We start from the raw sequence: 26,786 nt of genomic DNA on the forward strand, positions 1-26,786 counted from the left end.
CGCAGCACAGGAGGGCCAGGATCACTCCCACATCCTTGTACAGCCACAAGGACTTCTCCCAAAGAAGGAAGGCTGCTTAACTGTCCATGCTCGTGTCTGCAGTCCTTGGCTCCTCTGCCGAGATGGATTTCTTCTTTACGAAACTGGACACTTGGAAACTGAGCGTAACCTGCCCAGGCCACCCATCACAATACAGGCCAACATGCTTCTTCCATTAAGGTGGTGGTTCTCAACCAGGGTGCCACACAACGTTAGCGCTGTGTGCAGTGTATGCAAATGTGACTCACAAGATCAACCCAGAGATTTCCTATAGACGTTCACAGTATGAAAACCAGTCTGCCCTGTTGTGGTCTGTCCGTGTCCTTTGCAACAGAAGAATTGCTCTGTTAGTTTTCTGTAGTAAAAAAAGACCAAACGAAAACTACGAGCTGGCATTTTCTAAGGGGTGCCTCGAGTTTAAGAAGGGGTCTAACAAGGGGTGCCTTGAGTCTGTAAAGGTTGAAAAGCACTGCTTTGAAGTCACAGCTGAAGAAGGAGGTTAAAAATTAGGGCTGAGCAAAGGATGCTGGAAGTTGCTGACAATACAAGAACTAGCAGTTGGTTTATTGGCTCTTCAGAACCACGTAATTCCTGGAAAGAACCACCTGGAACAGGTCCTGCATCGTTTTTAGGACTACAGCGAGATATCTAAAACCTACGAACTGTTTAAAGCAAATGCTGTCCTTATGCGTTTCACAGATACCGGCTACCCAAGTACCATAGTCTGACACTGTGCCCTAAAACTCGAGGGAAGATTTAACACTTGGGTGAATAACTTAAGTAACTTATTTGAAATATGCCAGTAGCAATCCCTTGCAACAGAAGTGATAAGTGACAAATTTGAGGAGTTTTACAGTATTAATGCTTGTTATTGCTTCTCACAAAATGTTACCAAGCTTACAATAATCTTTACACTTTCAGCAAAAATGTGAACAGTATATTTAAATATATTAAAAAGAATTAAAAAAAAAAACATTTCACAAAAAACATTTGTTGCCATACGAAAGTCTGTTAGCAATAAATGCCCACACCAGTATTTAAACATTGGTAAAAGTATAATGATCTGTACTAATAAATTATGCAACAAGAGGTAAACAAAATAAAATTACAATATAGCTATCAGTGTTCTTCTGTGGAGCCCAGGCAGCTCCAGCAAGCTTCATTTAGATGACTAATTAAGAAACTGATATTTTCAGAGCAACAAAAATAAAAGCTTTTATTTGTTCATTTGAATATAAAACAGGCGTTATCACAGATGTACAAAGCGTACTGGTGGTTTAACATACAAGAAGGTTGCTGTCCTTTGCACATAAAAATTTTTGTTTGAAACTGTGATTGGCTGAGTTACATGAATTTCTCTAACCAGTCACCACACTCTATGAAATAACGCTGCTAACATTCAACTGATAAAAGGGACAGTCTTCCCTTGGGTAAAGTGTCAAGCAGGATTAAATATATATAATAAACAAGCACCATGAGGAATCTGCTCCTGTTTGATTAGTTTTGTGTTTAAATGTTCATTGTGTACCCTCTTTCTGTGCATGTGCATCAAGTTGATTACATGGTTTTGTCTGACTTCAAAAGCACAAGGTCACAAGACAAACATTTTATACATTCTCATGAATGGTTTATCTACAGTACAATTTCTAATACAGAACAATCCTTCTTTATTGCTCAGTCTGATGGTACTTAAGTGTTTCCTTCCTTTTGCTTGCACAATAAAACTAGAAGCTCAGTTTATCATTTCTCTTAACTCAGAAGTTAACAACCACAGATGACAGGTTGCAGAAGAGATCTGTTATTAACTGCGTTCCACAACTGCATTGCAGTTCTTTTCCCTCTATGAATGGAAAGTTGGCTTGGTGAAGGTTAAAGTGATGCTTTAAATGACAGCTAAATTTGTTTTGCAGTACTGAGATCAGCAATAGCAGGACTTCACAAGTTAGTTCACACACTGCAATTATGTTTGTAATCAATCAGCATTTGGTCTGAAGCCTTACAACAACTTGCCATTAAGAACAGGTTTTTATTCTTTTTAGGGAGCAGAAAATGAGTCTGATGGAATAGAGGATTGATCTTTAGAGCATGAGTAGAAATATTCACAGGACAGTGAACTCTGAAAGGGCGGTCTGAAATAAAGCAAGTCTGACATGGTAAGGTGCTCTGTATTGTACATGCAGACTAAAATATCCCTACCTTTTAAAAAGATTTCAAACAACCAGCACTGATTCTGAGAAGCCAAACAAAACTATCACTACCAGGGCTCCGTTGCCGTACGTATTCTGCAAAGGCAGACAAAATGTGTCCCTTAGACACGTTATAAAAATGACTGCATTTGTCCTGCAACAATCTTGGTCATGCATATCCCGTAATGAGAGCCAGCACATGAACATATTCTGGACAATAAGAAAAGCATTCTTGGACTGCTGCTGATAAATCCCACTCTTGATCACACACAGGTCAACTTGGTTACAAAGGAATGAAGAAACTATGAAGGCTACAAAGGAAGGAAGAAAAAAAAAACCAATGGAACTGGAAAGTGAAGGTCTCTTTTATTCAAAGGAGGTAAAATAAAGGCAGCTGTGATTCATGTTTTCCTACTCTTCACTGTCAGTGGCCGCAGATCTGAGACTATGGGTCATGATTCCTTAAAACAGGCAGTTCGGTTCCTCTGTTAGTTCACTTGGGGACTCGTTAGCAGATACACAATTTGTGCCAAATCCGTCGGAGTGACTACACGCTATATTCCAGTAGGGAGAAAATTAAAGTCCAAAACAATAGTTTTCTACAAGTGTAAACTGGATGGGTTGGCCACCAACCTACATGGACCAGCTGAGAGGCATATTGATAACTCTGTGCAAATAACCACCAAAACTTTTCCTTATCACAACAAAAACATCAACTGAAATGATGAAAAAAATTGTGCAACAAAGTTATGCAGCTAGAAAACAGTGCTATTCTTCAACCTGCCTTTTCTAAAGTCTAACAAGTGTATGCACATGCCAGCACAAATATTTATTGTTGCCTCCATGGCAAAGAAAAAAAAAACTGTTGTAGTGCATTTTTAGTCTTAAATTCATCACACTGCCTTAAAGGCAGCAATAATTCCACTTGCTGGTATCTAGAGGACTTTTTAGACAGGGATACTTAGCAATCCAGGATTGCTTTCTCTCAAAAAATTTGTGAGTAACATTTGATTATCTACAGTGGGAGACACCATGCAAGTGACAAGTACTGCATTTTAAACTTTAAAATCTTTTGTCATTAGTGAATTTATATTTCATATATATATATTTGATGTGATACTATCCACTCAAGATAATACAACACTTTGTTTTTATATTAGCAAACATTACAAGAGTTTAATATTCTTGAATGTTTTTTCTCTTTTATACTTCTAAAGAGATCAAAATAAATTAAATGTTTTGTACATAATTACAGAAGAAGTAGTTAACTTATTTTATCTTTTTAGTTTAGTACAAAGATATTTGCAAGTTCTTTGCCGAAATACACCTTATTTATAAATTTCTTCCATTCTAACACTAACATCAAAGGCTCTTTAGCCTTTGTGCTTTCTGCCTCTCTGACAGAGAAAGCTGCTAAACCTCTAATTGGAAGGTGCTATTTTGGGTAGTTTCCTCGTACCTCTATGTAGTTTTCTAAGACGTGGGATCTAAAATGGCTTAAATTAGTAACGGATCTGTGTTTTTCAGCTTTTTATGACACATTAAAGACAAGTGAACAAAACAATTCTTTGTCATAGTATGTAAATTGTTAAAATGAATCCACTTGGAGGGCAGAATAAAAAAATTAGCTACTTCAGCTTACTTAACGTAAAATACAAAGCCACATTTACTCAGAAAGCAGTATCATCCAATAAGCAAAAAAAAATCTAAAATGGGCTTTTCCAACCAACTGAAGGGCAGTATCCCATAGTCCTTCTGTGCTAAAATTTAGTGGTAAAAGAAAACATTTCACATTTTATTTCCTGCCAATCATGACTGCTTTGAAAAGTCATAATAGTAACAGTTCCATTCTGATGAGTGTCACCCTCTTATCTGCACATTTTTTAGTGGACACCAAAAAATTTTATACATCTATAGTCAAGTCCATGGAAGCCTTAAGATACAAGACTACATGTTGTAGGCCACATAGATGGGATCTAGCTGGTCTGCCAAGAATCCATCTCGTAGGTGCATACGTTGTTTCTCTCCACGGGAGTTGATAGGAATTACACCAATGTCCACCACCACCACCACCCCTACAATTAGATAGTGTTCTTCCAGGACCACATTGGTTACTAATGGAACCAGGTCCAAGGCTTCTTGCTCTGATCCATCCAGCTCAACTACGACAACCAATAAATTTGTCCAGGTAAACACCGCACTAGAACATAAGAAAAAATATTATTAGATGTTCAATTGGCCAGTTTTACACCAAGTCTAATCTTTTAACGTTTCATAGATTCATAGATGCTAGGGTCGGAAGGGACCTCAATAGATCATCGAGTCCGACCCCCTGCATAGGCAGGGAAGAGTGCTGGGGTTAGATGACCCCAGCTAGATGCCTATCTAACCTCCTGTTGAAGACCCCCAGGGTAGGGGAGAGCACCACCTCCCTTGGGAGCCCGTTCCAGACCTTGGCCACTCAAACTGTGAAGAAGTTCTTCCTAATGTCCAGTCTAAATCTGCTCTCTGCTACCTTGTGGCCATTATTTCTTGTAACCCCCGGGGGCGCCTTGGTGAATAAAACCTCACCAATTCCCTTCTGTGCCCCCGTGATGAACTTATAGGCAGCCACAAGGTCACCTCTCAACCTTCTTTTGCGGAGGCTGAAGCGGTCCAGGTATCCCAGTCTCTCCTCATAGGGCTTGGCCTGCAAGCCCTTAACCATACGAGTGGCCCTTCTCTGGACCCTCTCCAGGTTATCCGCATCCCTCTTGAAGTGTGGCGCCCAAAACTGCATGCAGTACTCCAACTGCGGTCTGACCAGCGCCCAGTTTCCTTTACAACGGGTGCTTTAAAATGTGTTCTACTTCCTGGCTGCCTTTCTCACAACGTGACTAACACAGGTCATGAACAGTGATGGAGAACTCATTTGTAGGTAGAAACATAAATAGTTGGGTTGACTCTGCCTTTACTCCGTAGGCGTTGAGCTAAACCTCATTGAAACTAGAAGGTGTAATTGCTGCCTCTTATTTAGGATGGTTGTAAGAAACAGCTGAACTTACTTGTGGAACTAGGAGGCTAAAATAATACATGTCATTACCCAGAAACAACATGGACCTATGAGTGGAAGGGTTTATCTCTGTATTATTTTGTGAAGCCTTCTATGTCTGCTGAAGATTGGGCCAAAACAAATCTCATGAGGTTCAACACGGACAAGTGCAAAGTCCTGCACTTAGGACAGAAGAATTCCATGCACCAGTACAGGCTTACTGGCTGGGCATACTGGGCTGCATTAGTAGGTGTGTTGCCAGTAGGTCACGGGAATTGATTAGTCCCCTCTATTCAGCACTGGTGAGGCCACATCCGGAGTCCTGTGTTCCGTTTTGGGCCCCCCAAAAAGGATGTGGACAAACTAGAGAGGGTCCAGTGGAGGGCAACAAAAATGGTAAGGGGCTGGGGGACATGCCTTCTGAGGAAAGACTGAGGGAACTGGGCTTATTTAGTTTAGAGAAGAGGAGACAGAGGAGATTAAATAGCAGCCCTCAACTACCTGAAAGAGGGTTCGAAAGAGGATGGGGCCAGAGGTGGCAGATGACAAAACAAGGAGCAATGGTCTCAAGCTGCAACAAGGGAAGTTTAGGTTAGATATTAGGAAGACTTCTCTCGCTAGGAGGGTAGTAAAACACTGGAACAGGTTACCCACAGAGGTGGTGGAAGCTCCATCCTTGGAGGTTTTTACGATCCAGCTACACAAAGCTTTGACTGGGGTGATCTAGTTGGGGATGGTCCTGCTTTGAGCAGGGGGTTGGACTAGATGACCTCCTGAGGTCCTTCCAACCCTCATTTACTGTTATTCTGTGATTCTAGGACTCACAAAATAGAACAGAAGATGAAAAAGGCAGCAGCAGGGAAATACCAGCCAGTCATACCAAACACTTGATACATGGCCCTGATAAAAGCTAACAGTGTTTGTCCTAACCGTTGATTGGAAAAGTGGTTCAGTACTGTGAATAAAGCCATAGTGTTCAGTCTGTTTCCTGCTGTATTTAGGGAAACAGAACTTTGTACATTATAAATGGATAGTTTTTCCTTCTGACTGGAACAGCCAGAATGACTGAGGTTTGGGCTACTTACTAGTTTTGGTTTAAGATTCATGTTTTTGCTTGCAACCTCCCCTCCTTTTATTGAAGAGGCAAGTGAAAGTGGCAAAATTAAGGGCGTCACCTTTTCCACCAGATCCAGGCCATGGAAAAGATTTAGCTTTCATATCTGGCCATGTTCTTTGCACCACAATCACTGACTCATGGAATGCAGGGAAGGGCCCAATTCTACTTTAATTTATTACAGCTTTTTTAATAACAACACCACCCAACCTCCAAAGTTAAACCTTAAGTAGCTGCATTACTAAGGAACATTTTCAATGCAATCGTAAAAATTCCATGACATCTTTTTTCCCCCCAGCTAATAAGTAAAAACTGATAATTGAGGTTAGGATGCTAGGGTCTCATTTCAAATACAACTATAAGGAGCCATTGCTGACACCTCTCCACACAATCAAAGATCATATTATATTTATACTTGATAGTGGAGTTGTACTTGCAGACATATGTGGGTGTGTGACTAGATTCCCTTCTAAAATTCTTGAGCTGAGAAAAATTAGAAGCCCAGGAAGGTTGCACATTAGGCAACTGCAAGAAAAGCCAAAGATTTGAGTAGAAACTACTACTTCCAGAAAAGCAGCTGTATTCCACCGCGCTATATTTTGCAGGAATCGTAAATAAGTAGCTATAATACTCCAGTAGGAAGCGGGCTGCGATGATGTTCTTCAAATCATCCCAAAACCTCATGAAGGTTTATATAGTCTGTCATTATGCACTGAGTGAAAAACCCTTTCCTTGCAAATTCCAGGAAAATACATGCTCTGTTCCTCATTCAAGGGGCAGAAGTTTAAATGAGGCAGCACTCCCTGTTAATCACATTACACACATACATAATTTGTGAAGGTATCTTGCATTATTAAAGCCATTTTTAAAAATATAAAGTTGGCCTACGACAATGCAAGACATCACAGTAAGACATTGAGATGGAAATGGATTTCAGTGCCACTCTTGTTCTCAAGATATGTTATTAGAGGTGCTTAGTATGGCTGTGCAAAGCTTCGTAGCCGATCGATTTGAAGGAGATTCGGCACGATTTGGGGGCCGAATCTCCGAATCCAAATCAAACTGGGAGACCAATTAAAAGGTGCGAATTGAATTGGAAGCCTCTGAATTGATTCAGAAAAGATTTGGTGCCAATTTAGAAATTTGGCCATAGACTAAACAGGCAGCAGTCTTCACCAGGCTGGACACAGCTGCCTCCAGCTGGTAAGTCTGTTGTGGGGGGTGGAGAGGGGAGTTAAGGGGGGGCAGATCAACACCCCCCCAGTGATGGAGGGATTGTGGCTGCAACATACTGCCCAGCTGGGGTGGGGGGTGTGGGACTCGGGGAGGGGGCTCCCCCCACTGTGCACCCCTGGTCCAGGAAGGCATGGAAGCAGACATGTGCCCCCAGATCTGTGTGGGGCAGGCTGGGCCAGGCTGTGCTCTGGGAGGCTAAGCCCAGCTGCCCGCTGCTGGGCTGTGCTCCGCAGGGCGGGTAGACACAGGGCTGTGTTCTGGGTGGCCAGCCCCAGCCACAGCCTGGAGCACAGCTCTGGCTCCATCCACCCCACAGAGCACAGTGGAGTGGGGGATATGGGAGGGCTGCAGCCACCATAAAATTCCCCATAGCCCCTGCCACCGGCCCCTCTCCAATCTGGGTGCATGCATCTGCCTCCATGCCCTGCCACTGTTCGCCCATCCAGGGCAAAGCCACAGCTTGTCTGGGAGGCACAGAGAAGCTGGGCGAGCAGCGAGAGGGCATAGCCCCTGCTCATAGTACCTTCTGCCACCTGTCTGGAGTGCAGCCTGGCCTGGCCCACCCCGCACAGATCCGGGGGCACATGCCCTCCCAGACCCTAACCCTAACACCCTTCCCCTCCCCTAGGCCTAGGCCCCCCTGCCCTGGCTGGGCAGCTTGTCCCAGCCCCAGCCCCAATCCCTCCCTCGCCGTGGGGGCGTTGATCTGCCCACCCCGCCACGCCCTTCCCTCCCCCCTCTGACCACCACAACAGATTTACCAGCTGAAGGCAGCTGTGTCCAGCATTGAGGACTGCTGCCTGTTTAGTCTATGGCCAAATCTCCAGATCAGCTCTGAATCTTCGGATCCGAATTGGCTGAATCAAATCAGGACAGCGACTTGAATCACCGAATCGAACCACTGTCCCTCCGAATCAGCCAAATCCGAATCCGAAGCAAATACCTGCCGCTTCGCACAGGCCTAATGCTTAGCTATGTTATTCTGAAACCAGACAGAAGGCAGGGCAGCATAGGAGCTTAGGGTGCTTGTCGACATGTGGGATGCCTGCTCTGATGTGCTATAATCACATCAGATTTGGAGCAAACTCGAATAATTAGCATGCTTCAGCAGCCTTGGCATCTTGTGTATTCAGTGTCCCCATGCTTCAAAATGGTGCCAGGGGCGCTTTAACTAATGCTAGTTCAACAAGCTTTAGTTAAAGCACCCCCACTGCCATTTTGAAGTGCAGGACACTGAATATATGAGATGCTGCAGGCACTTTAATTAGAGCGGCTCCCGAGAGCCACTCTAAAGCACCCTCCCTCCCGCAGCCCTGGAGCATGTGTAAAGATGCCCTTAGAAACTAATTGGTTCAGAGACATAAGCTTTTGTAGGCAACAGATGCTATCTGACAAAGTAGGCTGTTGCCTATGAAACCTTAGGCCTCTCTGAACCACTAAGGTGACCCCCTACTCTGGCTTCTGTAAGACATGTTAAAATAGAGATGCCCACAGTAGGATTTTAAATTACTTGAATATGTCAAAGGGAAAAAGAGACATTTCAAAATAACCAGAGAAATTGTCTACAAATAAATGTTGGACAATTGTGTTATGAACCAAATCCCAAGTGGCACCTCCTGAAAAGCATCCAAGCCAGCACAGAAAAAATTAGGATGAAGTGTGAAAACAGCTTTATGGATTGGGCATAAACATACCCTTTTATTTAAACTATTTGTAAGAAATCACTCAATTTCCCTATGGATCCAGGCAGTTGAAACAATAACAGCTTTCACCTAAAGTATGTGATATGTCATAATGACCCAAGTAAGATAGGGCATGTCTGCACGTGCACATTTACTATGCAGTAATTTAGGTTACTGTGCAGTAACCGAAAATTACTGTGCAGTATGGTATGGGCACGCATCTACATCTGCATGCCTGTACTGCACAGTAACTATGGTGACTTGTGCTGACTTGGGTGTAAATTTGATACCTGCATCATGCAAGCATCAAATTTACACCCAATTAGTTACTGCACAATAACACATGCCTAGATGCCTTACTGCGCAGTAACGCTGCGTGTATGGACTGACTTGGGACTGACTTTAGTTACTGCGCAGTAAATGCACCCATAATGGGCAAGATATGTATGAACAGAAGGGTGTTATGACTATTGTTTTGGTGAAAGTATGTGTGTCTGTGAAGAGCAGGCAGAAAGACAAGAGTAGCTGCGAAAGAAATAGGCAAAAAAAAGCCAAAGGTAATAAAAACAAAGCACTCAGATAGTGCCCCTGAGAAAAGCTAAGAGCTTTTAGGCAGATCACTGGTTTGGACTTGTAAGCAAAAATACAGATTTCAGTTGTTCAAGGTTAAGAAGACTGTTTATCTACCCTTCTTCCCTCCAAAGGAACGCTGCATCATTTATATGCATCACTGACCTACAATCAAATCCCCTACAATCCTGACCTTTGTACTTGCAACCTTTGTGTACATGCAACAAAAATACCAAGTCAGAATTTTTCAGTCAAATTTTTGTTCATATATTCTAGTGCATTTAACACTTTTGGTCCTTTATTTACTTTATTTGAATCTCCAGGAATTTGTAAGGCTAACAGCAGGTCAAGGTTTTTATCTGTTGTTATCAATTTATATTCATGGGAAAAAAAAACTACCTCCTAAAATTGAACTTGAAAATGTGAGGTTGATTTATATACAGGGTTGCAAGAAAGAAATACCTGATTCTATCATTGATTTCTCCTCCATACAGGGGAGGAAAACGTTCACAAAACAACTTGCAAGACCTCAAATTTCAGTTAACTGCTTGGGTCAGAAAAGGCTAACAGTATTTATGTAATATTTTTCAACATAATCTATTTCTGTAACTATTCTAGGTAGAGTTAGGGTGCTAGTAATTATTGGGGTTTACCTCTGTAGTTTGTTATAAGAATGGACCCTTAACCCAAAGTCTTGCATTTTAGTTTGCTGGGGAGTTCTATTTTTCCTTCTCAGATTGCTGAGGTAGCGCATACTCAAAAATTTTGTCTTCAACCTTGAAAGTGTGTGTGTAGGAATTTCCATTCATACAAAATGATCTAGCGTCTTCCTGAGAGGAACTGTTTTCCTGGGAGATTCAAAAGAGAGAACATGTCTGATAGAGTGGTCTTCAAGAGGTCCATAAAATACCTCTTTGGCTTGATTGTAGGATTTGGGGAATCTGAAAGCCTAAGTGCATTGACTGACAACGTGTGTGGGATTGCCCTAAAATGGTTATACCACCAGTTCAGGATGCAGCATGTGTATAGAATAATCTTCTGTGTGGTGTGGCTCATTATGGTGCTGCTGGCACAGTAATGGAAAGTACAGACTTCATGAAAGTAATATAACTGTAGCCCAATTTAAGGATTTTGGCCCGACAAACTTCACTGGCCTTCTCTTAAGTGGCATTTAAGGTCTCAAAGCATCTTGCCTACTTCCTAATTTTACTTTCCTAATTTTGTTGCTTGAAGAAAACAATCTGTTTTAGGGTAATAACATTTCCAAAGTGCTGGGTAAATGAAAGAGAATGGATGAGGGCATGGATGAAACTAAGCCATAAGTTTTTTTCAAGACATGGCTCAAGCCCATAATTAGCCTTTGTCATCGGGAGCAGGTTCCATATCGTTTTACCCAAGCCGAAGGCTGACAGCAGCTTCCTGTGAGCAGGGGGTTGGTGAGAATTATCTCAACCATTTGTCACTGGATTCTTTTAAGAAATGGTAACTTTAAGTAAGATATTCCATATGATCCGTAGGCCAGAAACAGGAAGTGAACCATACTGACATTCATCCAAGGTATACGTAACATTTATTTGGTTTAAAAGCTTCAAAGGTAGTGCCTGCAGCACTATAAGCAAAAGCTGCTCACTGTAAAAGGCAGAAGGGACTGGGTGCTCTCTTGGACCATCCACATAATCCTTCACATCCTAGTTAGTTCCCTAGACCACCTAGGAGAAAGCACTGGCTATACCATCCTGAGTGGTCTGCAACTGCCCTTGCCGATGTCTTTGCTTGACCAGACCTTCACCTACATCTAGTAACTGCAGACACATGAGTTAAAGATGACAAGGTCATGAAAAATATTATTTATCCTTTTTTCTGTTTTCTGTTTCTCTGGAGAGAAGGATTCCTCCTAGTTCCATTAGGTATAAATGTGCGGATTGAAGATGTGTTTGGATCTCTCCTAGGGAAACAATGCCATTAATAATTTCCTAGATGTAAACCCTGAGTCTGCCTCTTAATCAGTGAAATACCTCCTCAGCTCTCACCGGCAGGGCTGGCCCACAATTTTTTGAGGACCCCTGTAAGAAATAGTTTTGGGGCCCCCCCGACGTGAAGAAGCTGGCGGTGGCGGTGGAGGGAAGGGGTAGCGAGCAGCCAGAAGTGAAACCAGCAGCATCAGTGGCAGGGGGGGGGGCAGGTGATGGCGAGTGGCCAGATGTAGGGGGCCCTTGGCTGCGGGACCCCCTGCGGGCGCAGGTTTCACAGGATAGGGCAGGATGGCCCTGCTCACAGGAAACATTATCTGAGGTTGTCTATTATGAGCAGTATGTATTGCTTGGTAATAACCTGCATCCTGAGATCACCTGGTAAACTCACATGCTCTATGTTGAGGAATAAGTAGGGGAGAATATTAACTACTACAATAGTAACATTTAAGAAGAAACTGTGGTGCAACTTTGAGGCGGTGAACAAAGAGATCATGATAGTTTCTGTACTTCCTTAAGACTACCCAAGTGAAGTTTACTGCTCTGGGCAATCTTCCTTACTCACAGTCAAAAACTGAAATGGATGGTCATGTCCTATACCAACTAAATTGATTTTGCCATTGAGACAAACTCTCTTGGTTGAGGCAGGGAGACAGCCCTTAAATTAAAGCCAAACAGCTACCTGCTACAATTTCCTGAAGCAGGATTAATGAAAAGCAATTCATTCCTGTGTCAACCTCATGATTCGATTATCTGCTGGATTAGCCTAATGATTTAATAAATTGATGATCTGAGCTAATATCATAATTAACCCATTGATCAACTGATTTGGTGTCAATTGTGACCGTGGCTTAATCACCATATTGTTTTATTTTTAATTAGATTAATGAAGTTATAGTAGTTTTGGCCTTTATGACAGGCTTGTTTAATCTTAATACATGTTTGATTATGCTTGCTCAGTGAAACCCTGAGAAAACATACAGATCCACTATTTTGTTCCCTTCTGATTGCCACTAGGAGGAATAAGCTAAATTACCAAAGTTCCTTGAGGGCAACTTGGTCCTCTCCTTAAATAAAACTACGTTATCCCTCTCACATCATTTTTTTTTTTTAAACATAAACCATGTTGTATGTAATTTAAAGCAGAAAGAAAGAGTTTGTTCTGCTTAAAGGTGTTTATGCCAGGTTCCAGGCTGTTACTTAGGATGGCGTTACAAATTCTATGAACATAGTGACCACAACTTTTCCTGAACTGACTGCACCAGCCAAGCAAAGCCACAGATAAATCTCATGACAAACTCAGGGCATCACACCACTTACCATTCCGTGATGCTCTTGTGTGCTCTAATTACTGAGGTCTCAATGTCAATGGGATGATACCTCATCCCTCGCAATTCCATGGCTTCATCCAATGCACCCACAACATAAAGTGCATCATGTCGCTCTAGTCACAAAAAGGGGACAAGAAATTACTTTACTATGCAACATAAATGATAGGAATATGCATAGTCATCTAGCAGTATATTAACAGTGACAGTATTGCGTATTCTGGAATATCAAGGGTGCTAATGTACTTGTAAGCTTATATAAATACACTACTACCAAAATGGAATATAAGGTGAAGGGTGGGTTCACAACTATTTTATGCCAAGTACAATGTACACCAAGTGAGGGAGGGGTGGGTTTAGTTCAAAGACATCCTATTTTATGAAGTGTTCCTGAGGAGCAGACAGAAACTTGCTTTTTGGGTTTCACAATCAGGTTTATTCTATTTATTTTCATCATAAGGATAAAGGGTGAAACTGGCCCTTCTGGATTTGAACGTGCCCTTACAGCAGCTTTAAGTATTTCACTGTGATGCTGAAAGCACCAAGTATTTAACTGTGATGCATATGTTGCAAGTCTGCTCCTGATACCTAATCACTGATTAAGACAAACCATAGCCATCGAGGAGCAATCCTTTTGTAGAACAATTCTTGTCAATTGGGGGGGGAGATTTCTTTGGGGATTTTAGACTAATATAAAACTACTGCATTTTATTCATGGAGGATATATATCATTTAATAAACTGAAGTTCAGATAAATGGTGATTTACATTAATTCAGAGATTTAAACAGAGAAATGCCATATTGTGGCAATAAAGCACAACTGCATCAGCCAGAATAAAGTCGTCTCCCAGGTGCTGTGTGAAATGGAGACTAGTCTCTCGGAAAAGGAGCTGAGAAATGGAGAAGAGGGGAGATTAGTGATAGCTTCTTCATGGGGAGATTTATTCTGTTTGCAAATTATGACTAAAAAGTGCAATTACTATCCTTGTGGAATAATGTCTCCTGCTGCTCCTGGGACTATTTCTTAATGACATTTTCCTTGCTAAAAAAAAAAAATAAAAAAATCTAAGATGAGAAAATCCTACAAAATTGTTTCACAAGATTAAATGCCTTTAGGAGATTGTATTATAAGAAAGTGGACAATATCCTTAATGCCTAGTAATTATTAACATGCTTTCAGACTCCTGTCAAATTCAGCTTGACTCAATAGCTCCTATTCAAGAAGATTACCCTGGTTCTCATGGTGGCATTGCAAACACCGCTGATTCACTAGGCATGATGCTGGCAAACTCATCTACCATCTTAGCCAGCCTCTGCTTAGAGTCCCAATTTCGCAACAGTCATAATAATTCAGATTATTTCAGCCACATGAATATTTATGCCCTATAGTATTTGTTTGCTTATATATACACGCCAGACAGGGAATATCATTAGCACTTAGCAAGACCCAGTGCTTCCCTGATAGAAACAAAATAATGGTAACTTGTACCTTTATTTCACAGATTCACAGAAGTTTAGGGCTGGAAGGGGCCTCATGAAATCATCGGGTCCAGCCTCCCTGCTTTGGGCAGGAAGGACTGCTGGGGTCAAATAACCCCAGCAAGGAGTCTCCTTTTCTAGTTATAGCTTATATTAAGTTTTAAGGAGTTGCCCCTGAATTATTAACAAACTGGCTCCAAAACAAGAAGAAAATGATACTAGTAACTTCTTCAGAATAACTCTGCCGTAACAGTAGGAGTAATAAATGAAGGTGTCTCCTTCATGCAGTCCTACAACAACTCTGGTAAATGGTTTTTCTAAGAATATTTTGGACCTTTCAAACGAAAGCACTTCTGGCATGTCAAGAGGTCCCTTCCTCTCAGAATCCATCGCCTATATCAACAGCATAGGAGAGCGGGGATGTAACAAAAGGAATATAACCTAGCTGCCATGACTGGCAGCCCTCTTGATTCACCCTCTTGTTTCTTAGTATTCATTTTGAAAATGCTTCTTCAGAGGCTTTTAGTCCTCACAGAATGGGGATATTTGATGTTAAGAGCTAGTACACAAAGCAGGTCATGTCTGAAAAGCTTATACAATATATTTATTTTTTATAGCTATGAACAAAGACAATTTAGGAAAGGAAATAGTATTTTTACCTCCATTTGCATCAGTCAGTTCTGTTCTTCTCAGAAACCCCAAATAGCCAGTCCGAGCCCAAACAGTTTGTGTGTCGCCAAAACTGAGTCTTGAATTAAAGTGATCTGACTGCAGAGATTCATCTCCATATATGGTAAAATACCCACTGGCATTATGGGCACTGTGAACCCATATCTACATGAAAAGTAATTATACTGTCATTAAAGTACCTATCCAAGGAGGAGCATTATTGACAACTCTTGCTGCTTATATTCTAATCACAATTAGAAAGAATTAAGTATTTCTATACTGCCCTTTAAGAAGCTGATTTCCGATACAAATATCCCATTTCATGCTTATTTGGGGGCCAAATCCTGCATCTGTCCATGGTCTCACTCAAGTCCAAGGGTGAGGTTCCACACTGTGCCTCCTGAAGGTGCAGCACAGAAATGACAGTCCAGAGGTAGGGCCTGCCTAATCTTTGCAGCAGTCTCCTGGACTTCAGCTGCTTTGTGGCTTGCGAAGCATCTTGCATAAGTAAGCCAGTTCTGCAGACTTGAGTAAGTTATTTCAGTCTTCTAGGATTCCCCTGGAGGGAACTGTCCTACCCAAAATTTTCACAGCTCTATAGGTTTGCCCTTGATGTGCCCTCTCTTTCTCTGCAAGCTCTTTACGTCCTGTGTCACACCTTGTGATGAGAGGGTGTCCTCTGACATTAGTCTTATGATGTTTTCTGTAGCATCTGTGCTGGAGAAAATTTTTCCCCAACTTATTTCAAGGCTTTTAAAGAATGCTTATGCCAAGTAAAAGGGCTGGAAGACGTATAGGACTTTTAGGGCAAGTGAGACAGGAGGACTTTGTCCCTTAATCAACCAATACTTCTTGTTATTTACAAGGTAATTTTCATTTTCAAAACTTTAAAATTAGCCTTGCAGCCATTGCAGGAGCTAGTGTAAGAAACACTAACCCATGCAAGTTAACTTCAGTAGAAAAAGAAATAAGAAGGAGACATTGACAATACTTTTAATAAAATACGCTGAGCTCCACCATTAGCAAAGAGCATGGATATTTGGTGAACTCTGAAGGATTATAAATCTCAGGAGGTACACTTTTCTTGACCAGCTTCGTGGTTGAGGCAGATTTAGATTAAAGTTTTTAAATGCAGTGCAATTTTCTTCAGGTGACCTGCACTGCATTTGAAAGCCTGTTTAAGTCCATCCCAAACATACAGCTGATCCAGTAAAAGATACCGCCCATAAAAATCTTTGCCTCTGGCATATTACCTGGACCGTCCTAACTGTACCATCATGTCAATGCTGCCAAGAGGCACACTATCATTTTAACCAGGACCAAAAAAATTCTTCATGTTGTTTAATGAAATCTTTATTTGCCCATTGACAATAAAACATTTGATGTTCAATTTTATTATTCCATCAACATAAAATAAGCAGGAAACATCCAGCTAAATGAGATTTATGAGAATATTTTGGTCCAGCAGAGCACAGCAATCATAAGCATAATATGTTGATGCAGTAATATTCAATAAAGAAACACTTTTCATGTAAGGTTTTATCAGAAGTAATGAGATAATTAAAAATAGAAAATGTGAAGAGGAACAGCAGGTGTACTCTTCTAATTTTCAAGCGTGACAAGAGAAGGTTCTTAATAGGGATAGAAGTTTTGTGGGGTAATTTCATATCATAGGAAGTTGCATGCTGTATAAAATGTCCTTAACCTGGCATTTTTTATATTTATTTTGGGAAGATACAAATATAGAGGGAAAAGGTTTTTATTTCTATAATGTAGTGCAGAACAGATTAAGGAACAATTATGATAACTCACCTCACCAAGATGAGAGTCTCCTAAGGGTCCCTTTGTTTCTGGATTGGCAATAATGATACGAACTCCAGGGAGGATCTATTGGAAGGCAAAAATGAGTCAGATACCATGAAAAACAGATGAAGCACATATCTGTTTATGCAACCATATAATGATATTTGTCCCCAGAGCCTGTTAGATGACTCTCTGAGAAATCTTAAAATAATTAAGTAACCATCTTACTTAACAAATGAAAATAGCCACTTGTGATAGATTACCTAATTGGAGTCTGTTACAGATTATTATCAGTACAATTTTTGAGAAAAATCCCTTATCTTCTCTATCAGTTGAGAGAATCCAGCCATGGAATAAACTTCCAGGAGCTCAGGTGATCCAATACGGCCATTTTTATGAAGTACTGGAAAACTACCCTTTTTTAAAAAAAAAAAGTCGTCCTGCCATATGAAATATACTCAAAGCATAGAGACTCATTTCCACTGCAAGTTTTCCAACAAGAAAACGGAATAATACTTTATAGAAAAATAAGTACCAAACCCTCTAGCCCCAAAAGAGATTGCACTTTGAAAAGAAAAAGAAAAGAAGCAGCAAATGCCTCATAAAATCTAGTGAGGGTTTTGCTATTGCTGGTGGTTTTATAGGCACCCAAGGCTCAATCCACTTTGGTTTAGAGACACCTAAATGGAATGTAGACAGAATTTAAGTTTCAAAGGATTAGGCTTTCATCCACAAGCCACCAAATTCAGTAGGTTCCAGCAGCGATCACTGGGTTCAATAAAGATAGCCAGGCATGAATAAGAATTAAACAACAAGTTTTTATTACTACAGTCCCCAAGTTCAGGCAACACCTCCACTTGGAACTACCAAGTTCTCAATGCATCTGGACTTGGGCTTTTGAGCATAGCAAGAAATAATTAAGTTTGACCACCTAGTTGCTTTCCCTCTAACTCAGCTCCACTGTGATTCAGTTTGGTGCTGGAGGGACTTGGTATAGTATGCATGCTTTAAGCACACCTCACTTGCATCACCCGTGCTGAATTCAGTTCAAATTCAGCATGGCCACCCTTGTCCAACAGACTAGTGGTTTGAGCACTCACCCAGGAGAGGGAATGTGTGGTTCTAGGCCCTCACTCAAACTCACACATCCCACCTCCCATGGCACTGCCCTAATCAGGAAGCTATAGAAGTGAGTAGGGAAGTTCAGCTCTTGTTGACATCGGGTCACTGGGCACCCGAGAACGCAAGTCCTGGGGCCAGAAGGAGAATAAACAAAGGGAAGCCTGCCTCTGCCCATTGGCTGTAGCCCTCCCATGCTAAGGAGGTTAGGTTCAGGTCCCAGCTTCCAGGACACATTATACATTTTACGCTTGATAGTCATACATTAAAAAAAGAAATTCCCCTGGGAACATAAGGATCCTTGGTGCCTAATTGTATTGCTGTCCTGCAGTGAGGGTCTGAGAACTGGAGATGAGAACCAGGGATTCTGCACTGGGGTGCCACACTGCTGCTGCCACTCCCACCGGGGGATCAAATGGCCTGTTTCAAGGAGGCACATTGGAGACAAACCGAGAAGCAGCTGCAGCAGAAAGGCACCTCGTTACACTATGCTGGAAGGCGCACTGTTTCTGCTGCAGCTCTTCATGGTTCGGCTCCAACATGCCTCTTGGACACAGAGGTGCAGTGCAGTTCTACCTTCTGGCAGTGGCTTCGATCTCCAGGCCGCCACCCCCATGAGGTGACACTGCTTCACGTCACTATTTCCAGGAGGCTGTCAGAGTCGGAACAGTTCCACCTGCCTTGCCGGCCTCTGCTTCCAAGAGGTGCGGGGTCAGACTGGGAAGGCCTGTGCCAAGAACATGTGCTTTGGCCAGTTCTGCTTCTGGCTCTGGCTCTGCAGGAGCCATGCAGTACAGTTCTATCTGTCTGTGGAAGTGGGGTGAATATAATTAAAACAACCTAATGAACCAATAATAAATTCATAATATCATTTTTAAATGGGGTGCCACTGTATTTTGAAAAGTGAAAGAGGGATGCCATGAGCCTAAGAAGGTTGAGAACCACTGGACCAGAGCTTGAGTGTCAGGATACTTAATATAAACGCCTCCCAAACCAATTTTTTAAAAGAATTAATATAGACGATGGGTTCAGTTTCTCTCACAATACTTACTTTTCCTGATTCCATTAAGGGCAAACTATGAGGAGATCCTCTTTCTACTAAACGAACTCTGAAATGGAATAAAAAAGATGAGACTTAATGACTAAACACCAACTACTGGTTAAAAGCCATGGTTATAGCAGGTAGTTTATAACTAACCATTACCCACCAGTTTGCCCCCATTACGTATCTTCAGTGGAGAGCGTTTGGCAAACATTTCAATAATCAACACATTGGTTTAATGGAAAAGAAGTCTGGTTATACTCTAGGAGCGACCTTTATTCCAGGTGAGACATTTATGCTGGAAGGTGCACTGTTTCTGCTGCAGCTCTTTCTTCCTGTAAATGTTACATTCCTTGGCAAGCGACTCGTTTTCCCACTCCAGTCACCAGTAAGGAACCTGGGAGCTGGTGGGTGGAATTCCCTTCCTTACTCTTGCAGAGTACTGTAGTGGTCTGCTTTGTGATGTACAAAAAGGCTCAGCCTACAGAGCAAACACCTGCTGAAGAAGTCTTGGGCGTGAATGTACACTTAAGGAGGCTGAGTGGAGTCCCTAACAAGTCAACTAAACTTTAAACTCTTTTGTGTGGCAGAGTAAAGGGGCTGTAGACTAGGGAAAATCATGGCTGAGCTTCTCTTTCTGTGATTCCTCATTAGGTCCCTTGACAGGAGGTGAGCTACCTGCTCTTCAGCTTGCTCCATATATCCTGCCCTGCCTCAATAGTGTATGAACAAAGAAAGAAAGGAGCTGAGCATATAGTCTTACTAGAAGAAAAGTAAAGCTTGGAAAGTTCAGCTGTTGCAAGGAAAGCGGGGAGCAGGGGAGGAGACTGCTAACTGTTACTGCAATAAAAATCACCTGTCAAAAGCTAGGATTGCAACGCACAAGGCAGGAGAGTTGAACTGTTGCTTTGTTCACAGCCCTGGAGGCAGAGAATAGGCTGTTCATGTGGAAGGTGCACAGCAGGACCCTGGAGCCCTGTCTAGTATTTAGAACAAGTGAGATGCAGCTCAACTGCTTTCAGCTGGAGCACAGGCAAAGGTTCTGAAATTCAGGTCCGTCTATCCAAGCCTTTGTCACTTTGAAGTTAAACGACTATAGTGTGCCCTGCTTGGAGCTATACCTGGAGACTGAACAGTAGCTGAAATTATGCAGGTGCAGCATGTACTCTTAAGAAGCAGTGGGTTGAGCAAAATACATTTTCCATCATTCACCTGGTCCACATAAAGCCACCAGGTGGTTTCTATTGTGCTTTTTTAACCTAAAATAGACTAATTGTCATAATGTGGTTCTCAAAGAGAGAAACCTGCCCTCCCAGAACACTGCTGCAGTTGCAGCAATTGAATTACTCTTGATTATTAGGGAAATACAGCACTGCCTAGTGGGTACGGTACTAGCCTGCGTTTCTCCATCATATCCTTTATTACATCTATTTAAATGTTAAGACCTTTGAGTGTAAATTTGTATAATACATAACAGAATGGATTTCCAGCATAGTTGAGAGCTGTAGGCATGACTGTACTTTGTAACTACTGCAATACTAACAAATATTAAAAACACAGATAAGGCCTTTTCCTTTATCTCCAGTAAACTATTATACAAATTTTGCAAAGTGCACTCTTCAGAGCCACCACTAATCTACTACCTGTCACACCTCTGAGGAACTCAGAGGGTGTTAAGTGATAATCAAATTAAGGGTTTATCAGTGCCATGCAGAGGTACTGGAGGCAAGATAGCCCCCTTAGAACGCTGCATTGCCAGGCTAGTATATGCTGCTTCTCAGCTGTGCTACTTAGCCTGGGCAAAGCACAGTATTACTACAGTGATAGCACTTCTGGTACCCAGCACAGCCTACATCCTCACAGCTTTGCATTGTGCCATGTATATACCTATCGTATAAATGAATAAAAATAAACTACCCCCAATATGCATTACAGGAGAGGTTATACCTCACATTCAAAATCCTTTGAACTACCTAGGAACCTCTTAGTTGTCTGCTATGCTGTTTTGCAAAGGAAAAAAAATCAATATCCAATGCATGATAGCTTCAGGTCTGACAGAAACATAATAGAGGTCTCGTAATTTATTACTAAATAGGCAGAGCTTTTGATTTGCTAAAAATAACCACCAGAAACACTGAAGACCACTCTATATAGACTGCCTAGGTAAGATTTTCTTAGAGCAGTTCCAGTTTTCATCCAAATTTAAGCTTCCCACTCCTGCCACTACTCTACATTTCAAATATTGATGGAAAATTCTCAGTTTGAGGTGAAACAATTCCTACCCCCTCAGTTCAGACACAGGTAGCAAAGATTTCCTGACAGTGAATAGTGAATACAGTACGTGTAGATGTTTGCAATTTCTGACTTATCTATGGTGTCAGACTAAGTACAAACACCTGTTTAGGCTATTATATTAACAAACATTTTATTTAGCACAGCCAGATATCTTAATACCTACTCCACTATCTGTGCAATACTTAGGATCATAGGAAAGTAAGGCTGGAAGGGAGCTCACAAGGTCATCTAGTCCAGCCCCCTGCTCAAGGCAGGGCCATCCCCGACTAAACTATCCCAGCCACATGTCTGTCTAACCTGCTTTTGAAAGCTTCCAAGGATGGAGATTCCACAACTTTTCTGGGTAGCCTGTTTCAATGCCTGAACACTCTCATACTCAGAAAGTTACTCCTAATTTCCAACCTGAATTTCTCTTGCTGAAGCCTGAGGCTGCTGCTCCCAGTTGTATCCTGTAAGGCCACAAAGAAAAACCCATCTCCATCCCCTCTGTAATCACTCTTCAGGTATTTGAAGACCGTTATCAAATCCCACCCTCAGATTTCTCTTCTCCAGACTAAATAATCTTAGGTCTTTCCTCATAAATTAAGCTCCCCAGGGCTCTGATCATTTCTGTCCACGTCCTTCTTGAAATGTGGGGCCCAAAACTGGACACAGCTCTCTAGGTGAGACTTCACCAGTGCTGAATACAGCAGAAGAATCACTTCCCTTGACTTGCAAGAGGCACGCCTGTCAAGACAACCCAGGATGCTGCTGGGTTTTTTGTTTTTGTTTTTTCTGCAACAATAGCATACTGTCAGCTCAACCATTATGGGCCACCATAACCCCCAGATCCTTCTCTGCAATACTGAAGTTACACCCTAGCCAGTCATTCTCCACTCTGTATTTGTGCATGCGGTTATTCTGTCCCAGGTGTAGGACTTTGCACCTGTTCTTGTTGAATCTCACTCAATTTATTGTAGACCACTTCTCCAGTCTATCTAAGTTATTCTGGAGATCCTAGCCCTACCGGCTGGAGTATCTGCAAGATGGTGTCCATCCAAATTGGTGTCATCCACAAAGTTAAGTGTGCACTTGATCCCGTTATCCAAATGAAGATATTAAACAATAACAGACCCAGGGCAAATCCCTGGGGAACCCCATTTGATACTTCCTCCCAACTAGACTGATTACTCACTGAGTACTATAATCCAATCGGTTATCTATCCACCTTACAGTACTTTCATCTAGTTTGTATTTTCTTAGCTTGTTAATGAGAATGTCATGGAAGACAGTGTCAAAAGCCTTGCTCAAGTCAAGGGATATCATTATTCACTGTTCTCCCCTCATCCACTGAGCCTGTCACCTTATCATAGAAGGAAATCTGGTTGGTAAAGCATGACTTGCTGTTGATGAATCCATGCTGGCTACTCCTGAACACCTAGCTCTCCTTTAGGTGCTTCACAATAGATCCCACGAAGCCCTGCTCCCAGCCTGTCCCCAGCCCCTGCGCCATGCTTGGGGAGTGGGGGCTGGGAGCTCCCTGCTGCCAGGGCAAGGGGACATTGTCCCCACCCAGGCACGCAAAGCAGGGGCCAGGGAACTTGTTCTCTGCCTAGCTCTGTACGCACAGAGCTGGTGGGGGGACAGGCTGGGGAGCTTGTTCTCCCCCCAGCTCTGAGCTTGCGGTGCTGAGCAGGAAATACGCTCATCTCCCAGCCTGAGCTCTGCAGTCATGGAGGCAGGCTGGGAGATTGTTATCCCAGCTCCCCGCTCCTAGATCGCAATGGCAGCGCGGCGGCTGGGAGATAAGCTCCCTGATCGCAATCTGGGAGCAGGGGGCTTGGAGATCCCTGCTGCCAGGGCAGGGGGATATAATCCCAGCAGGCAGCTCCCGGGGGCTGGGAGCTATCTCCTGCCCCCTAGTGGATGGCTGACTGGAAGCAGCTTTTGTGCCTGGTCAGGTGTCTACATGAGTGCTACGGTGCTGATACTAATCCCGAGCAAATCTGCAAGTAGGATTTGGAAGTAGGGATTAGGGGGGTTTACTGCGAAGTATGCATACGTCCATGTAGACGCACATGCTTACTGCACACTAAACTATGCTAATGAGAAGTTAAGCATCTCATGTAGCTGTGCCCATTATCGCCCAAGTTACACCTTGCATACTTTCAACTAATTGCTCCATTTGTGAGCAGTAAGTCAAAAAGAGCTTTCCCCCTTCATTGGCCCCTTTACCATTTGAGTCAAAAAAATATTCCCAGCACACTCCAGGAATTTCCTAGACTGCTTGTGTACTGCTGTGCTTCCCTCCCAGCAAATGTCCTAATAATTAAAGCCCCCCATGAGAACTATATCCAAAGATTTGGAAAAGTCACTTATTTAAAGGAGGCCTCATCCACCTCTTCTTGATTTGGAGGCCTCTAGCAAACACCCACCATAACATCTCCTCTGTCGCTCTCTTCTCTGACCTTACCCAGAAGCTTTCAAGAGGCCTACCTTCCACTTAGTAGTGCACCTCTGAACAAGTGTACATTGCTTTTATATACGGGACAACACTTCCTCCTTTTTTCCCTTGCCTATCCTTCCTGAACAAGCTACGTCCATCTATGACTGAACTATCCTACCACATGTCTGTAATCTCAATTACATCATAATTCCTAATTTAGCTTGTTAATGGTGTTTAACTAGGACCACCAATTCTTCTTGTTTGTTCCCCATACTTCTTGCATTAGTGCATAAACATTTCAGGTACCTAACAGTCTCCCTTATCCTGTCCCTGAGAACATTGCTAAGTTTTCCATTATTGCTTTCTCTTACTGTGTTTTTATCCAGGTCTCCAGACTCTGGGCTTTTGTCTCCATCCCCTGGTGAACCTTGTTAAAGACCTTATTCCGATTGTTCCTTAATTGCTGCTTGATACTACTCCTATTACTGAATGCAGATTTCCTTTGAATTCTTCCACCTTCTACCTTATAGTAAAAGGTGAAAGAATGATGACATGGCCACAGCATTATACTTTTTTCCTAAACTAAAACTGAATGTTTTCTTTGGACACATTGGGCACTTTTACACACGTTCCGATTAGACTCTGTTGGAGCAGATTTGATTAATCCAGTGTCCTGCAGCACCTTGTGTATTCAGAGTCCCTGCATTTCAAAGTGGCAGTAGGGGAGCAGCTCCCAAGTGCTGCTCTAATTAAAACACCCCCCCCATAACCCCAGAGCATGTTTATAAGTGACCATTATATGGACATTTTTTATGGCTAGCATGCTGACTATAAATGTAAGTTGGAATTCTCAATAGCCCTTTTAATGGGCAGAAACTCCTCCCTATATAATTGTTTACAAACTTTGGATACGTTATAGTTACCAAATAAAAGAGGTCATTTTAAAATTACAGCAATCTATACCTGTAAGAGCATTTTGTGTAAAGTGACCAGGAAGGTAAAATGTTGTTAAAAATAAATTATTTTAACATTTTTAGTAGTGTTGGAGTGATGTTGTAGCTGTGATGATCCAGGAACTGTGTGGGAGGCAAGAAGACCCTGAAGACCTTAAAACAGAGTGTGCTGTATGTGAAAATTGCTCTTAGTCTATCCTAACTGTGCAGTTCGTCCAATAGAAAAAAAGGTAACCCAAAAAAATCCTTGTCTATTAATATTTTTGGTAATTTTATTTAAAATATTTTCTGCAAGTAGGAGAGGTATATATCAGGTTTGTCTAATCACTTAGAGATGTTACTCATCTGTGTTTCCTCCATGTCATTAACATTTGTCTCAGTGAAATGTCATTACATTCCCAGCCCAGTTAAAACTATTATATTTACTCGAATACAGGAAGACCCCAAATATAAAACAACCGCCCACAATAATTAGATTCTATAAATGGAAAATGTATAAATTTGCTATTATTTTTCCAGGTGTAGAATCTAATTATTTCAGATTTGTCTTGAATTTGTCCCCCCTCCCACTACGACAGCAGGGGAAATAAATCTGGGAGGGTCAGGGGGCACCCTTGTCCCCTCAACTTCTTCCCCCTGCAGCCCGTTCCCCCTCCCTTTACCGTCAGACTCTGTTCTTCCTGAGCATGTGGAAGTGAAGGGCAAGTCTGAAAATTACTTGGAAATAAACATGCCTGTAGTAATTTGCATACAGGCAAATTCCTACAGCTACATATAGACTAGTTCATCCAGAATTGATGCATATTACCTTTTTTTAAACTGCTGCAATTTTTAGCACAGATACTGCATAAGCACACTTTTAAGCAGCACTTTTGTACTTACACATTTTTTTAATATAATATATTTTGAGCTCCAGGTCAAATTAGGCAAATCATACTGATTGAGCAAAACTCAATTGTTCCAAAAACCATATTGATTGAGCAAGCAAAACTCAATCGTTCTAAACACGATGTATGGTGCTACACTCAGCGAGCATCCTCTATCCCAGACCTATCATCCTGGGACTTCAGGTACTCCCAAATCCACTGGCAAGCACCCTATGTGCAGGCCCAAGCCCGGACATCTTGGGGTTTGGATGCTCCCAGATACTATAGGCAGGCATCCTACATCCCAGACTCTTTAGTTCAAGACTTCAGATACTCCCTATACTCAATCTTAACTCACAAGAGGCCGAGAAACCTTACATATACATAGTGCAAATGATAATTAATTGTAGTCTAAATCCAACAGGTTCATTATTTACTGGGCCGGGCCCCAAAAGAGTCAACAGCATTTCAAGTCATGGTGACCCCACACTCAGCACTGCCCGGTAGGTGTGTGTACTCCAGATACCCGCCAACACAAGATCTATGTGCTATTTTGCCTCCCGCTCACAATAGGAACTGGATGTTCTTGTCAAGAGTCCTGGGATCATCCAACCGTTTATATGCAGATGAGGTGCAGGGCTGCCTGGTCCAGCTCCACCTCATGGAAGATGGGGCCACAATAATTACATGCAACAGGCTGAGAGGCAGAGTTGAAAAAGAATCAGCAGTGAGGGGGACTCAGCACAATGGGCATTATATCATATTCAGATGGGCTGCACTAACCTATTCATGCGATAGATTTCCATCAGCATGTTTTCCCAATAGGAGCCATGTATTTTACAGTCATGCTCAGTGTTGGCTGCATTCAATCAACTTCATAGTTGCTTTCCATTACTGAGCACATGCTGATCCTGGAAGCAGTCTGAGTCATAGATTCCCAGAGAAGTAGGGCTGGAAGGGACCTCCAGAGGTCATCTAG

The 26,786-nt window shown here is 42.2% G+C and overlaps 1 protein-coding gene across 6 annotated transcripts in view; it reads right to left on the minus strand.

The window, feature by feature from the left end:
• Window positions 1–1,210: 1,210 nt before the first annotated feature.
• Window positions 1,211–26,786, minus strand: part of DIP2C (disco interacting protein 2 homolog C) — a 203,134-nt gene continuing 177,558 nt past the window's right edge. For 5 of the 6 annotated variants that reach the window (XM_025205760.1, XM_025205758.1, XM_025205757.1 and 2 more), the window contains 5 exons: window positions 19,278–19,335; window positions 17,117–17,191; window positions 15,295–15,469; window positions 13,149–13,272; window positions 1,211–4,425 (listed from right to left, as the gene is read on the minus strand). In XM_025205760.1, the coding sequence (XP_025061545.1) occupies window positions 4,173–4,425; window positions 13,149–13,272; window positions 15,295–15,469; window positions 17,117–17,191; window positions 19,278–19,335 (685 nt within the window). In that variant the 3' untranslated portion in view covers window positions 1,211–4,172. The remainder of the gene's footprint in view (window positions 4,426–13,148; window positions 13,273–15,294; window positions 15,470–17,116; window positions 17,192–19,277; window positions 19,336–26,786) is intronic. The other variant, XR_003094383.1, reaches the window with a different exon arrangement.

Source organism: Alligator sinensis, unplaced genomic scaffold (genome assembly GCF_000455745.1).
Source record: "Alligator sinensis unplaced genomic scaffold, ASM45574v1 scaffold370_1, whole genome shotgun sequence".
Lineage (NCBI taxonomy): Eukaryota > Metazoa > Chordata > Crocodylia > Alligatoridae > Alligator > Alligator sinensis.